This window comes from Schistocerca nitens, chromosome 7 (assembly GCF_023898315.1).
Source record: "Schistocerca nitens isolate TAMUIC-IGC-003100 chromosome 7, iqSchNite1.1, whole genome shotgun sequence".
NCBI classification, from domain to species: domain Eukaryota; kingdom Metazoa; phylum Arthropoda; class Insecta; order Orthoptera; family Acrididae; genus Schistocerca; species Schistocerca nitens.
Genome location: NC_064620.1, coordinates 365709563 through 365724998, shown reverse-complemented (window position 1 = coordinate 365724998; position 15436 = coordinate 365709563). Strand labels below are relative to the sequence as shown.

The 15436-nt window shown below is 45.7% G+C and overlaps 1 protein-coding gene across 1 annotated transcript in view; it reads left to right on the top strand.

The window, feature by feature from the left end:
- Nucleotides 1–15436, top strand: part of LOC126194745 (NACHT domain- and WD repeat-containing protein 1) — a 633295-nt gene that overhangs the window by 605549 nt on the left and 12310 nt on the right. The window contains exons 24-25 of the mRNA XM_049933012.1: nt 23–197; nt 1597–1731. Of these exons, the coding sequence (XP_049788969.1) occupies nt 23–197; nt 1597–1731 (310 nt within the window). The remainder of the gene's footprint in view (nt 1–22; nt 198–1596; nt 1732–15436) is intronic.

The following is a 15436-nucleotide window of genomic DNA, read 5'->3' as shown; positions in this document are numbered from 1 at the left end:
ATACCCCAAACTTTATTTTTAGGAAGTGGATGAACCATCTCCAAATTTCATTGTTGTGTATGATTTACAAAGTGGCACACTATTCAAGAAATGGAAGCCTGGTGTGGATACAGTTTCACTAGATATATCTTCTCGTGATGGCTGTGTAATCAGTGGATTAGAAGATGCTCGTATTTTGGTCTGGGACCTTGTCACAGGTTATCCTATTTTTCTTTACAATTATTATCAATATTGATTTTGAAACATCTAGTGCTGGAATTGTACATGTGATGTACAGTGCAGGCAATGATTAATCATAACAACACTTTTATTACAATACTAAAAATTCCTGGATGGAACAATAAGTAAAAAAACGGGAAAGGAACCTCACCTGTAGTGGACTGACATGTGAAACACGCAACAGAAGACTCTTCACACTAGCTACTGAGCTAGCTTCTAGCAAAGAGACACACATTCATGCACACACAACCACAGAGGCACCCAAATGCAGTCTCCTGTAGACATCATGAAAACTATTTGTTATTTGTTCTTTATTATATAAAATAAAATCAGTCTAATAGGCAGTAGTCATACTGTATTATCATTAATTTGCCACCAATTTTTCATAGTTGCAGAAACTGTAAGGACTCAAGTACATTTGAAACATGCTTAAAAAGCAACTGACATCAGTTCATTGACAAAGATTCTCTTACACAAACTCATCAATCTCTGAGACATGAATTCAAACAAATTTGAAAGTAAATATGTAGCTTAAAAATTAGTATTTGATTATGATGAAAGGCAGATAGGAAATAAGAAAAGTTAAATCAAAAGTGTAGTTAATGAAAGAAATATAACTTTGAGCTCCATAACATGAGGGGGGAAAAGGCTGTTATGCCCAGGAGAGTTATAAATATGAGAGATTATTTTGATTTGTTGATGATATGCAGCTGTTCAACAGTGATACCTTATCACAGCTAACCATAACATAATCCTAAATTTTACAGGAGAGTACAGCTCTTTGTACCACAAATGAATGATAGTATATATTATGCGACTTGATACTGATGAGTAGGACCCTCAGTAGCTACTTACCCCTTTTGTTCAGCATCTTGTAATTTAACAGTATCCTGTTGTTATAATAAAGTGGCAATTCAAGCACCTTTTCCACATATGTATGATAACTTTTTGTGTATATTTGGTGTATGATCTGAAGCTAACTGGCTATTTGCCAGCCTCATAAAAGAGAATTTTAAAGCTTTTCAGTATTGAAAATTAGCGTAAATAAGAATAAGAGCAATGATTATTGAACATAAATTAGTGGGATTCTATAAAGTAGTTTACAATTAGTTAAAAATCAAATAACAATTCATTTTTCTCATACTGCATCCATGGAAGGAAACAGCCAGACAGCACTTACCAAATAATGATATATTACCAACACCCTTCTTGATATACATAAGAATCTAATGGTTCCACATTCATTAATATATTGTAAATGAAAACTATATTTTTATAGTACACAGGTTTTATATTTGGTTTTATTTTTACTGTAGGTCATTACACTTAATTTATAATAACATGCAAACATTTCATAAATTTTCTATTGATTTTCAGGCAATTGTCGCTGGAATCTTTGTGGCCACACAGCTCCTGTGACATTCCTGCGACTTGATCCTCTTGGTGGGTCATTCTTATCAGCCGACAGTAGTTGTCGTGATCGTTCCTTACGTCTCTGGAGTCTTAGTAAAGGTCAGTATACACATGTATTTCTCTCTCTCTCTCTCTCTCTCTCTCTCTCTCTCTCTCTCTCTCTCTGTGTGTGTGTGTGTGTGTGAGAGAGAGAGAGAGAGACTCTCTCTCTCTCTCTCTCTGTGTGTGTGTGTGTGTGTGTGAGAGAGAGAGAGAGAGAGAGAGAGAGAGAGAGAGAGAGAGAGAGAGAGAGAGGGGGGGGGGAGGGAGAGGGGGGAGGAGCCAAAGAGGAGGGAAGGAGGGAGAATTTCTGATTATCTGTATCTCATTTTCCTGCAAAACACTGACAAGTACTTGACAGTTTTGATACATATACAGTAAAATTGTGATGGAGGGCTGGAATTTGATAGTAGGAAAAGAAGGAGTAAAAATAGTAGATGAACATGTATTGGGAGAGAGGCTTGCAGTGTTCACAGTGGAGTATGTATGATAGAGACCTGACCAATGATCCCTCCATCTGATTTTGTCAAGAGTCTTCATGCATTCCCAGTGATTAAATGCTGGAGAATTACGAAAGTACCATGGTGTGCTCCTCTGTAAATGTACTGGATTGACAAGATGCACTCTTTCTAGTGAATTACATATGATAGAGACATGGCCAATGATTCTTACATCTGATTCTACCAAGAATCTTCATGAATTTCAGGTGATTTAATGTTGGAGCAATATGGAAGTTTTATGGTATGTTCCTCTGTAAATGTACTGGAATGACAAAAGCCATATCCACTCATTTTAAATCCTTTTATCCATTGTTCTGTCTTCAACTAATTATTTTTCATTGGCGGTTTCTTCCCTTTCCAAGATGTTTATAAACTTGTGCCATGTAAAGACAACTCTTTCATCTGCAGGAATGTATGTCAATGTAGTTATGATTGGCGTATGATCCATACTGAAGTTTCCTTCAAGGGATTTTTCAAAAGAAAAACCTTATTTACAAGGCCTTGATACTGCTGAAAATGCGTGATCTTCCCTTTGTTCAGCAAGAAACATTAGTCATTCAGAGATGGCAGGTGAATCATTCAGATTTAAATTTTTGTCAAAAGAATTGCTCAAAAGACATTCAGTGTTCTTAGGATTGTGTTGTATACTTCTGTGATAATCATACTCTTGAAGCCCCAATGTCCTCCATGACAGTCATTCTGACAGACCTCCAGACTTGTCAGCTAATGTGAAGAATGATGGTCCATTATAATTGTGAATGATGTGACAAGTAAGTATGGTCAGAGCTTACTGATTCCCAGAATAATTGCAAGACTTCTTTCTTAGCTGCTGAGTAATTTTTATTTGACTTGGAAAGTGCTCTGAAAATACATGCAGTCACTTTCTGCGCCTTCCTAGATGTGCACCAGAACTGCATCTATTCCATAACAGCAGTAGTCTGTGCAACTCTGATTCAGCATTATCATTAAGCAGTACCAGATATAGAAAAGATTTCAACAACACATTAACAACAGAGAAAGAGCATTCTTGTTCCTCATTCCATGAAATTATGAAGTCTCCTTGCAGCAGCCCTTGTAGAATTACCTTCTGGATGGTGAAACACATTGTGAAGTACCCGCAGGGCAAGTATATTCTGAGAAAACATCTTGTAAAATAAATCTGCTGAGGAATTGGAAAATCTCTCCTGGATCTTACATTTTACTAGATTAGGGCAAATTCAGTCAATATGAACTAGGCACTCAAAGATTTTTTTTTTTTTTTTTTGTGATGAAGAAGTGTTTCACAAATTCTTGTAAAGACTTGAAATTGAGTAGTTAAGTAGGTTAGATTCTCTTCAAAAAGTGACTTACTAATGATAGTTGCAAAAAAAACAAATGTTATTCATTTCTGGAACTGAAGCAAATTGCCTACCATATATACACTCCCGGAAATTGAAATAAGAACACCGTGAATTCATTGTCCCAGGAAGGGGAAACTTTATTGACACATTCCTGGGGTCAGATACATCACATGATCACACTGACAGAACCACAGGCACATAGACAAAGGCAACGGAGCATGCACAATGTCGGCACTAGTACAGTGTATATCCACCTTTCGCAGCAATGCAGGCTGCTATTCTCCCATGGAGACGATCGTAGAGATGCTGGATGTAGTCCTGTGGAATGGCTTGCCATGCCATTTCCACCTGGCGCCTCAGTTGGACCAGCGTTCGTGCTGGACGTGCAGACCGCGTGAGACGACGCTTCATCCAGTCCCAAACATGCTCAATGGGGGACAGATCCGGAGATCTTGCTGGCCAGGGTAGTTGACTTACACCTTCTAGAGCACGTTGGGTGGCACGGGATACATGCGGACGTGCATTGTCCTGTTGGAACAGCAAGTTCCCTTGCCGGTCTAGGAATGGTAGAACGATGGGTTCGATGACGGTTTGGATGTACCGTGCACTATTCAGTGTCCCCTCGACGATCACCAGTGGTGTACGGCCAGTGTAGGAGATCGCTCCCCACACCATGATGCCGGGTGTTAGCCCTGTGTGCCTCGGTCGTATGCAGTCCTGATTGTGGCGCTCACCTGCACGGCGCCAAACACGCATACGACCATCATTGGCACCAAGGCAGAAGCGACTCTCATCGCTGAAGACGACACGTCTCCATTCGTCCCTCCATTCACGCCTGTCGCGACACCACTGGAGGCGGGCTGCACGATGTTGCGGCGTGAGCGGAAGACGGCCTAACGGTGTGCGGGACCGTAGCCCAGCTTCATGGAGATGGTTGCGAATGGTCCTCGCCGATACCCCAGGAGCAACAGTGTCCCTAATTTGCTGGGAAGTGGCGGTGCGGTCCCCTACGGCACTGCGTAGGATCCTACGGTCTTGGCGTGCATCCGTGCGTCGCTGCGGTCCGGTCCCAGGTCGACGGGCACATGCACCTTCCGCCGACCACTGGCGACAACATCGATGTACTGTGGAGACCTCACGCCCCAATTGTTGAGCAATTCGGCGGTACGTCCACCCGGCCTCCCGCATGCCCACTATACGCCCTCGCTCAAAGTCCGTCAACTGCACATACGGTTCACGTCCACGCTGTCGCGGCATGCTACCAGTGTTAAAGACTGCGATGGAGCTCCGTATGCCACGGCAAACTGGCTGACACTGACGGCGGCGGTGCACAAATGCTGCGCAGCTAGCGCCATTCGACAGCCAACACCGCGGTTCCTGGTGTGTCCGCTGTGCCGTGCGTGTGATCATTGCTTGTACGGCCCTCTCGCAGTGTCCGGAGCAAGTATGGTGGGTCTGACACACCGGTGTCAATGTGTTCTTTTTTCCATTTCCAGGAGTGTATAAAGGGAGCTGGAAAGCTACAAAAACCAAATGACATTACTTTAAACTTGTACCCAAAGGAAGTGGTGAAGTGGTTGTCAGCGGACCTGCATCTGGGAGGAGTATGTTTCAGGTCTTAGATTTCCTGCAGTTTCCCTAAATTGCATAAGGTAAATGCTGGACTAGTCCTTTTGGAAAGGGCATAGCACAGAATAAAATGCAAATAATTGTACCTATTAGGATCCTCATACTACATTTTGAAGACACTATTTCGACAGTCATTGAGGGAACAGGCAGCAACCTGCTAAAGATAGTGGCTTATCTTGGAATGAAATATGTCTGTTGTATGGGCTCCAAGATAATACTGGGATCATTCCAGTGACTGACAGAGAAGACTGAGAACAACAGTATTGTTCACAGAAATTCAACAAATGATTGTCCCCACAACAGATGGAGACACCGTGGAGCTGAGTCGACTCAAAGGCTTGCACCAGAGACTGAATTTCTGTGACAATCTAGGCTCTTACTTCCTATCCTTGCACCATAGAGTTTGAAGTGCAGAGTACTCCTTAAATGAGTCAGGAGAGCACATCAAATTGGATGCTGCTATTCAAATATTTGACTGTGTGTGAGTTGCACATTAGGGTTTTTTAGTGATTGAACAGCCCACAGTTGTACCACAGGTTCATAGCATCCAGTGACGCAATATTTTGGCAATCAGACATGTTGCTATCTTCAGGTGTGCTGACGAAGTGAGCTCCTGAGGCCACATGGCAGACTCATGTCTCATCCCCCTGCAAGCCACTCACTCTGTGGTCCACACCCATGGCCATACTTTGGTGGTCGCAGAGATGTTAGCGTCAGTGTTTGTGATAGTGTTGCGGTAGATGCTCTGTCTGCCCTGGTTGCTGAATTAAACTCAGTACTGGGTCCCAAGCCTTACTAAGATTATAGCCACACTCTCAGTTGATGAGATCATCCATGATGTGAATTTCTATGGCCTCTCTAACCAGTATTTGGAACTCTGTGCCAAGACCCTGGTATGTTCGTACTCCATCATGTGGTTCTCAGACAAACAGTGATCTGCAACTGCTGACTTGTTGCGATATGTCATTCAAGTGTGCCTCTGGTGTTCCCACCAGCACGATCTTCAGTGATGTGCATTGTCTGTCCAATATATGTCTTTCCACATTGAAATGTTATGTGCTGTACACTGGCCTTCTGCAAACTGAGATCATCTTTGATGCTTTACAATAATGCTGCTGTTCTATTGGGTGGCGGAAGGCAGTTTTTGCTGAGTGCTTATTCATTATGCCAGTGTATGGCTTCTTCATTATGCCAGTGGATTGTGTAGAGACAGTGGCTACCTCTTCCTCTGTGACTTCTGCCATCTTCACAGTTTGTGCTGTTATGGTTGGGCAGAGAGCATGTCTGATCCACCATTCTGGGCACCTGTTTTCTCAGAATACAGTTCTGAGGTGTTTCAGCTGCTGGGGCAGATTTTCTGTGTCTGAGATGGTGTGCAGCCTGTGTACTAGGGTTTTTAGTACTCCATTCCTCTGTGTTGGGTGGTGGCAGCTGTCTGCATGCAAATACAGCTCAGTGTGTGTTTACTTCCAATACACACCATGGCCAGGGTGCCATCAGCTCTTCTCTCGACCATGGTGTCCAGGAAAAGTAATCTCCCTTCTGCTTCAGTCTCCACAGTGAATTTGATGTTGGGATTATGGAGCTCAAATGTGTAAGGAAGTCAAGGAGCTTTCCCCCTTCCATGGGGGTTGATAACGAATGTGTCATCCATACAAAGAAAAAAAGCATGTGGGCTCCTCGTAGCACTCCATATACAATTAGTTACCACAGGTGAGACTGGGCTGCCCATTGTGACTCCTACCATTTGTTTGTAATATTCTCCAGTAAACAGAAATTACGCAGATACCAAGACATGCCTGAAAACGTCAATGGTCTTCTTGTCAAATTTCGGTCCAATGAGCCCTAATGACTGTTTTAGAGACACCCTGGTGAATAGTGAAATGATGTCAAAACTCACCAGGATGTCTTAGTCTTTCACTCTGAAGTTGTCAAAACATTTTACAAAACCCACAGAATTGCAGATGTGATGAGACCTTTTAACCACATAACAGTTTAGTATTTACATCAGGTATTTTGCCAGCAAATATGTAAGTTCCCTAATGTTGTTGAGAATAGGGGCCAACGACACCCCATCTTTGTGGAGTTTAGGGAGTCCATAAAGTCTTGGCAGCACAGATGCTTGAGATAACAGTTTCCTGATGACTCCCTCTGTTAAAACAACATCCTTGAGAAGTGCTCTAGTCATGTTCTCCATCCTCTATGTGTTAAGAGTCAGTATCAAAACTAGACATGAATTAATTGGGTGATTATACCGACCACCACACTCGACTACAAATGCAGCTAAAACCTTTAGAAGAATACCACAGCCCATTAGGACATATTTTTCTAAATCATACTGTCAACATTGGAGGAGACTTTAATCAACCAACAACCAACTGAGAAAATTGTAGTTTTGTATGTGCATGTGGTGGACCCAAGACAGTACTACTTGCTGTATCTGAAAATTACTTCAAGCAGTTTGTTCAGAAGGCCACTCATCATAGAAATTTGTTAGATCTAATGACAGCAATAAATTTCACCTTTTTAGGATGTCCACATTTAACATGATGTCAGTGTAGCAATAATGATTACCAGAGTACAAAGGGCAACTAAAATAAGTCATAAAATCAACATATTCAATAAATATGATAAAAACACAGTAGTATCATATCTCATGGACGACCTGGAAACATTTGTCTCTGGGCAGAAACGTGTAGATGCTTGTCATAATTGTCAAACAATGTATAGAGCTATAGATAGATGCTAAATGAAACAGACGTGACTGTCAAAGGGGTGTTGCATGGTACGTTCTCCAACTACCACTGCATAATCGTATTGAAAGACCTCTCAGAAATCCAAAGAAATTCTGGTCATATGCAAAGACTGTTCGTAGCACCAAAGTCAGTGTTCAGACATCTGGGTTGACGCAAGGACTGAAACTGATGATAGCAAAGCAAGAGGTAGATTCAAGAATACTGTCCCAATTTAACCTCAGATCACTGTTAAGACAAGTAATATTGGTGTTAGTATCTGTAGCATTGAAAAACAGCTAAAATTTCTGAAATTGAACATGCCCCAGGGGTTGATGGACTCCCTTTCAGATGTTATATAGAGTTTGTGGTTGAATTAGGAGATTACTAACAGAACTCTTGTGTCACCCATCCTAGAATATTGCTCAAGTATGTAGGACCCATACCACATAGGATTAACAGAGGATATAGAACACATATATAAAAGGGCTGTACCAATTGTGACAGGTCTGTTTGACTCACAGCAGAGCATCACAGAAATTTAAAAAAAAATCAGTACTGGCAGATGCTGGAGGATAGACTCCAAGTATTACATGAAAGCATACCTACAAATTCTCAAGAACAACCATTAAAAGGGGAATCCAAAAATATATTACAGCACTCTACAAATTGTTCCCATACAGATTGTGAAGACAATATTAGACTAATTACAGCATGCACCGTGGGATTCAAGCAGTCATTCTCCCTGTGCTTCAAACATAAATGGAATGGTAAGAAATCCCTAAATCTACTACTATGGAAAGTATCATCTGCTGTGGTCTTCACAGTGGTTTTGCAGATAGTGGATGTAGGCATCTGCTGCGCTATGTCTTTGCAACATATATATTTACTTCCACAGTTTGTGAGTTCCTATGAAATTCATGAAAGAAACTCTTCTATTGACTGTAGGGTCCTGGCACATTAATGTGAACACCACAGATGTTTGACATCAATGTGAAATAGCCACTCACAGATGGCAGTTGGAATCATTAGTAGTGGAGGGAATATAAAGTGTGTCGAGGAGAGGTAGAAAACAATGCAGTCCTTGCCATAAAGCAGAAACGGAGAGATTTATCTGATGTCCAAAAGGGTATGACCATTGGCTTTGAGGCCAAGGGTGAAAGTATTTTAGAAATGGCTAAGTTTGTAAAATGTTCACATGCTGACATGGTTAAAGTATACTGTCCACTGCAAAACAGCACTATCCAAAACTGGCAACAAGACAACTGTGCTGCACCAAGGGACATAGATGACAGGGGGTGAGTGATGACTGCAGAGAGTTGTAGGGGCAAATAGATGTGCAGCTGTTGAGCAACTGACCACTCAGATGAAACAAGGGACTGCCAAAACAGTGTGTCCTCAATGACTGCTCAGCAAACATGGCTGCATGTGGGCCTCAGCAGCAGGCAGCTGGTTAATTCACTCATATTGACTGCTATTCACTGGCAACAAAGGATGGACTTTGCACACCAATTCTACAACTGGACATTCACTGAGTGGCAGCAGGTGGCCTTTTCAGATGAATCACATTTAATGCTTCATCAGACAGATGAGCTAAGTAACATATTAAGCTATCTGTGTAACCAGTCGTTTATCGGTGGAATATTTCCTGAATGGTTGAAATATGCTGAAGTTAAGCCACTGTTTAAGAATGGAGATAAAGAAATAGCATCAAATTTCCATCCGATTTCACTGTTGCCATCATTTTCAAAACTTTTAGAAAAGTAATGTACTGTAGTAACACGGTTCACGTTTTCCGTCGCATTTCAGAGCAGACCGGGAACTGTCTCATAGGCATGCCCGATGTGAACTTACTGGGCACGGCCCGTGCTGCCTGAGTTGTTGTTGTTGTTCCGCTGGCAGAGGTCGCGGCCGAATTCTCGCATGCCCTCTGGTGGACGGGACTCTATTTGCGGGAACTACCGTCCGTGACACGCCGTGCCGATGTGCGCCTCCCACGATCTTTCTGGTGGCTACTGCACTCCTCCTCCTTCGGGGGGTGAAGCCACTGTGATCAACTGTGTCGGAAGGTGGAGCGTCGTGCAGGAGTGATGACCTCCACGTCCATCGGAAGGCTGGAGTCGAGGGGATCTGCCAACCCTCGTGCCAGAACCTTCGAATACGGCTGGAAGTGACCCACACGAAGAGGCCCCCGTCGTCCCACCACCGGAACCCGGGGCAGAATGGGAGACATGCCGTCGAACTCTGGATCCTGGTCCACCCCGGGAGGGGCAAGACCCAGTGGCGGGGACGATGGGGAAGGGATGACCACAGGTGAACCAGCCTGCTGATAAACTGGGCCTGCTAGGGGGGCCGTCTCTCGCTGGGTCATCGCTAATGATGGCAATGCCGGTGCTGGAGTGACTGGAGGCTTCCAAGGCTGAGAGCCATCGCAGTGCGGCAGAATCACAGGGGGGAGGGGTGGTAGCGTCCCATGAGAAACCAACACAGGTGCCTGCAATGGGAAAGCCAGTGCCCGAGGGGTTGGAGGGTGGGTGCCCAAACGTGGACGTAGCTGATTTTGGTGATGACGTACCTCCCGGTCCCCCATCTGCAAGGTATAGAGCCGGTGGCCATTTTGGCACAGGACCACCGCCAGTATCCAACGTGGATTGCGACCAAACCCATGTGCCCAGACCGACATACCCGGTGGAAAGCTGGGTACTCCATTTTGCGAAGACTGGCGAGGACCGGGCCAAAGGAGGTGCTGCAGAGTCCTAGGTTGGCGCCCGTGGAGGAGCTCTGCGGGGCTGCGTTCTCCCATAGGTGTGGTCCAGTATGCCATCAGGAAAAACGTCAACGCCTCCTCGGCAGGAAATTCGTGCACATACTTTTTCATCTGTGTCTTAATTGTGCGCAACATGTGCTCGGCTTCCCCATTCGATTGTGGATGAAAGGGGGGAGAGCAAACGTGCCGAGTACCGAAGCACCTACAAAAATCCTGGAAGGTCTGTGACATAAACTGAGGTCCATTGTCTGAGACTAGGGTGACTGGCAGACCTTCCACAGAAAAGATTTTTGCTAGTGCCTGGATTACAACCTCTGAAGTGGTTGAGGAGCAGCGAACCACATATGGAAATCGGGAATAAGCATCAATGACAATGAGCCAAAAGCCATTGAGAAATGGGCCCACAAAATCGATGTGAACACGTTCCCATGCCTGGGTTGCAGGTGGCCAGGAAGAGAACGCTGACCGGGGAGATGCCTGTTGGCTCGCACACTGGGAACAGGCGGCCACCAAGTGCTCAATTTCTCTGTCAATACTGGGCCAGTACACATTCTGCGAGCCAAGATTTTAGTACGGGAAACACCCCAGTGCCCCTCTTGTAATAACGTGAGGACTTCCCTTCACAAACTTGCAGGAACAACCACGCGAGGAGCTGTATCATCGGTAGCTAGAAGGAGAACTCCTTCCAAGACGGAGAGGCGGTCTTGTAGAACAAAATAATTACGAATAGGATCCGAGGCCCGGCCTGGAGGTTGGGATGGCCACCCCTGCTGAATGAGGCGAACTACTTGCCAGAGAACCGGGTCAGCTGCCGTTTCCCTGGCGACTCGAGAACTAGTGATCGGGAGGCCATCAACCGCTTGGCGGGACGCCACATCCAAATGAAAACACATAATATCCTCTCGATCGAACTTAGGATCCGGGCCCACCGGGAGACGGGAAAGGGCGTCTGCGTTGGCATGCTGTCTGGTAGGGCGAAAATGAATGTCATAATGGTACTTAGAGAGGAACAAGACCCAGCGCTGTGGTCTGTGGGCCGCACTATCCGTAATCTGAGAGGCGGGGCCAAATAACGATATTAACGGCTTATGGTCAGTGATTAACTGAAACTTCGTGCCATAAAAGAAAGGGTGAAACTTGGTAACAGCGCAGACAATGGCCAAAGCCTCTTTTTCCACCTGGAAGTAATGGGCCTGTGCGGGACTAAGAGTTTTAGACGCAAACGCCAGTGGCTGCTCGGAACCATCTGCGTTGCGATGGGCCAGGACCGCCCCCACCCCATACTGCGAAGCATCTGTAGCCAGGACCAACGGCTTATGGGGGTCAAAAGTAGCCAAACACGGCGCTGACGTGAAGAGGCCTTTCAACGAGGTGAACGCTCGCTCGCATGCACGTGACCAATCGAAAGGAACACCCTTGTGCAGAAGGCAGTACAGGGGGTGGGCGATGGTGGAAGCCCTGGGAATGAACCAGTGGTAATAGGCAATCTTGCCTAAAAAAGCTTGTAAGTCCTTCAGCGAAGCGGGCCGCGGAATGTCGACGATACCTTGGACCAAACTTCCTAGCGGATGGACGCCATGCCGAGAGATTGTGTAGCCCACATACTCAATGGACGGTTGGAAGCAGTTTGACTAACGCGGCTTGCAACGCAAGCCCTCAGACCTGAATTTGAGAAAGAGGGTGTGAAGGTTGTGCAAGTGTTCCTTCGTGCTGCGGCCCGTGACAATTATGTCATCCAGGTAAGTAATACGATGAGGGATTGTCGATGTGACATGCTCAAGATAACGCTGGAATATCGCCGGGGCACTGGATATTCCGTAGGCCAACCGCTGGTATTGGTAAAGGCCATACGGGGTGTTGACAACAGCCAGCCGTTTGGAGTCCTCATCAAGAGGTATCTGATGATAAGCCTCCGAAAGATCGATTTTCGATAAATATTGGCCTCCCGCTATGGCGGAGAACAATTCGTCAGCACGAGGCAAAGGATAGGTGTCCACCACCAATTGGGAATTAATGGTGGCCTTGAAATCGCCACAAAGACGTAATTTTCCCGAGGGTTTCCTGACAATAACGAGGGGCGAAGCCCACTGACTAGAAGAAATGGGAAGAAGGACCCCTAGGGCCGTCAGCCGGTCTAGCTCTTCTTTTACCTGAAGGCGGAGAGCCAAGGGGATCTGCCTCGCGCGTAGAAAACGCGGGCGAGCCGACGCCTTCAACGTTAAGTGAGCTTCAAAGTCTGAAACACGCCCCAGGCCCTCCTCAAAGATATCCGGAAAGTCAGAGATCAAAGATTCTAATTGTTGATAGGGAACGTCTTCGGAGACCAAATGTATGGTGTCAGTGATAGAAAACCCGAAAGCTTGAAAGGCATCCAAGCCAAAAAGGTTAGCGGAGCTCGCATCACTGACAACAATAAAAGTAATAGGCTGAGTGACTGATTTGTAAGTCACGTCGGTAGTGAATTGACCCAGTTGGGGAATGAACTGTGCACCATAACCGCGTAGACGCCGGTAAACTGGCGCCAACGGGGGCGACCCAAGGTCGGAGTACGTTTGTGCATTCAACAAAGAAAGTGCCGCGCCCGTATCTACTTGCAGTTGTAATCGGCGCGACCGAACCGACACCTCGATAAAGAGTTTGTGGGCTGATGCATAGGGAGCCTGGCCCGATGAAACTTCCTGAATGTCAACGTCCATGTCCTCTGTAACTGCTTCCTTCGATTCTTCCGAGGCTGAGCGGCAAACTTTAGCAATGTGTCCTTTTTTATTACATTTGCGACAAACGGCCCAACGCTGGGTGCACTCCGACCGATCGTGATGTATATAGCACGACGTACAGGACGGTAACAGGGGCCGGCGGCCGGAACTCTGTTTACGCGCCATGCGGGAGCGGCCGTAATGGCCGGATTGTACCGCTCGCACGTCGTCCACCCCGGACGCAGTGGACGCAGCCGCGCCGCCCTGAACCGCCGCGATGTCGCACCACGCTTCCAACTGTTGACCGGCAGCGTGAGAGACTTCATACGATTCAGCAATGGACAGGACTTCCTCGAGGGAAGGGTCTTCTAACTGCAGGGCCCATTGCCGGACCTCCCTATCAGGGGCCGAACGAACAATGACGTCGCGCACTATAACGTGGGCATACGACTCTCGCGACTGCTCCGTGACAAAATGACACTTGCGACTAAGACCGTGCAGGGTAGCAGCCCACGCCCGGTAAGACTGATGGGGCTGATTCTTGCATTGATAGAACTCGACCCTAGCCGCCGCAACATGTGTGCAGTGGCGATAATACGAAGACAGTAATGAACACAATGCGTCAAAAGACAAGGACGAGGGTTCCTGCAATGGCGCTAGCTGCCACAAAACTTGATACAACGAGAGAGATATCCAAGACAAGAAAAGAGCACGACATACCTCCGCAACGGCAACATGAAACGCCTGGAAATGCTGCCGAAGGTGATGTTCATACGCGTCCCAATCCTCCGCCGTCTCGTCATATGGGGGAAAGGGAGCAGGAAACGGCGCTGGAGCAGACGGCGTGGAGAGCAACGCCGGAAGCACTTGTTTCATGGTGGCCATGAACTCCGTCTGCTGTTCAACCAAAACCCGCACTAAATCCTCCATGCCGCGGATAAGCTGCGAAACCGGAACAACGACGCAACACAAAAAAGAACGACCCTACTCGTCGCCAATTGTGTAGTAACACGGTTCACATTTTTCGTCGCACTTCAGAGTAGACCGAGAACTGTCTCATAGGCATGCCCGATGTGAACTGACTGGGCACGGCCCGTGCTGCCTGAGTTGTTGTTGTTCCGCTGCCAGAGGTCGCGGCCGAATTCTCGCGTGCCCTCTGGTGGACGGGACTCTATTTGCGGGAACTACCGTCCGTGACGCGCCGTGCCGATGTGCGCCTCCCGTGATCTTTCTGGTGGCTACTGCATGTACAGTCGGCTTTATAACAATCTTATCTCAAATAACATGCTGTCAAAGTCACAATTTGGATTTCTAAAGGGTTCTGATATTGAGAAGGCTATCTACACTTTCAGTGAAAATGTGCTTAATTCATTAGACAAAAAATTGCAGGCAACTGGTATATTTTGTGATCTGTCAAAGGCATTTGACTGTGTAAATCACAATATCCTTTTAAGTAAATTAGAAAATTATAGTGTAACAGGAAATGCTGCAAAATGGTTCAAATCTTATACCTATGGCAGGAAACAAAGGGTGTTATTAGGAAAGAGACATGAATCAAGCTATCAGGCATCATCCAACTGGGAACTAATTACATGTGGGGTTCCACAAGGTTCCAATTTGGGGCCCTTACTTTTTCTTGTGTATATCAATGACCTTTCATCAGTAACATTACCAGATGCCAAGTTCGTTTTGTTTGCCGATGATACAAACATTGCAATAAATAGAAAAATCAAGTGTAGTCTCAGAAAGATCAGCTAATAAAATATTTGTGGACATTAATCACTGGTTCCTAGCCAATTCTTTGTCACCAAACTTTGAAAAAACACACTACATGCAGTTCAGAACTTGTAAGGGGTGTCCCACGACTATATGTCTAACATATGATGACAGGAAGATAGAAGAAGTAGACAGTGTTAAATTCTTGGGATTACAGCTTGATAATAATAACAATAATAATAATAATAATGGCATGTGACGAGGGCCTCCTGTCGGGTAGACCACTCACCTGGTGCAAGTCTTTCAATTCGACGCCACTTCGGCGACTTGCGTGTCGTTGGAGATGAAATGATGATGATTAGGACAACACAACACCCAGTCCCTG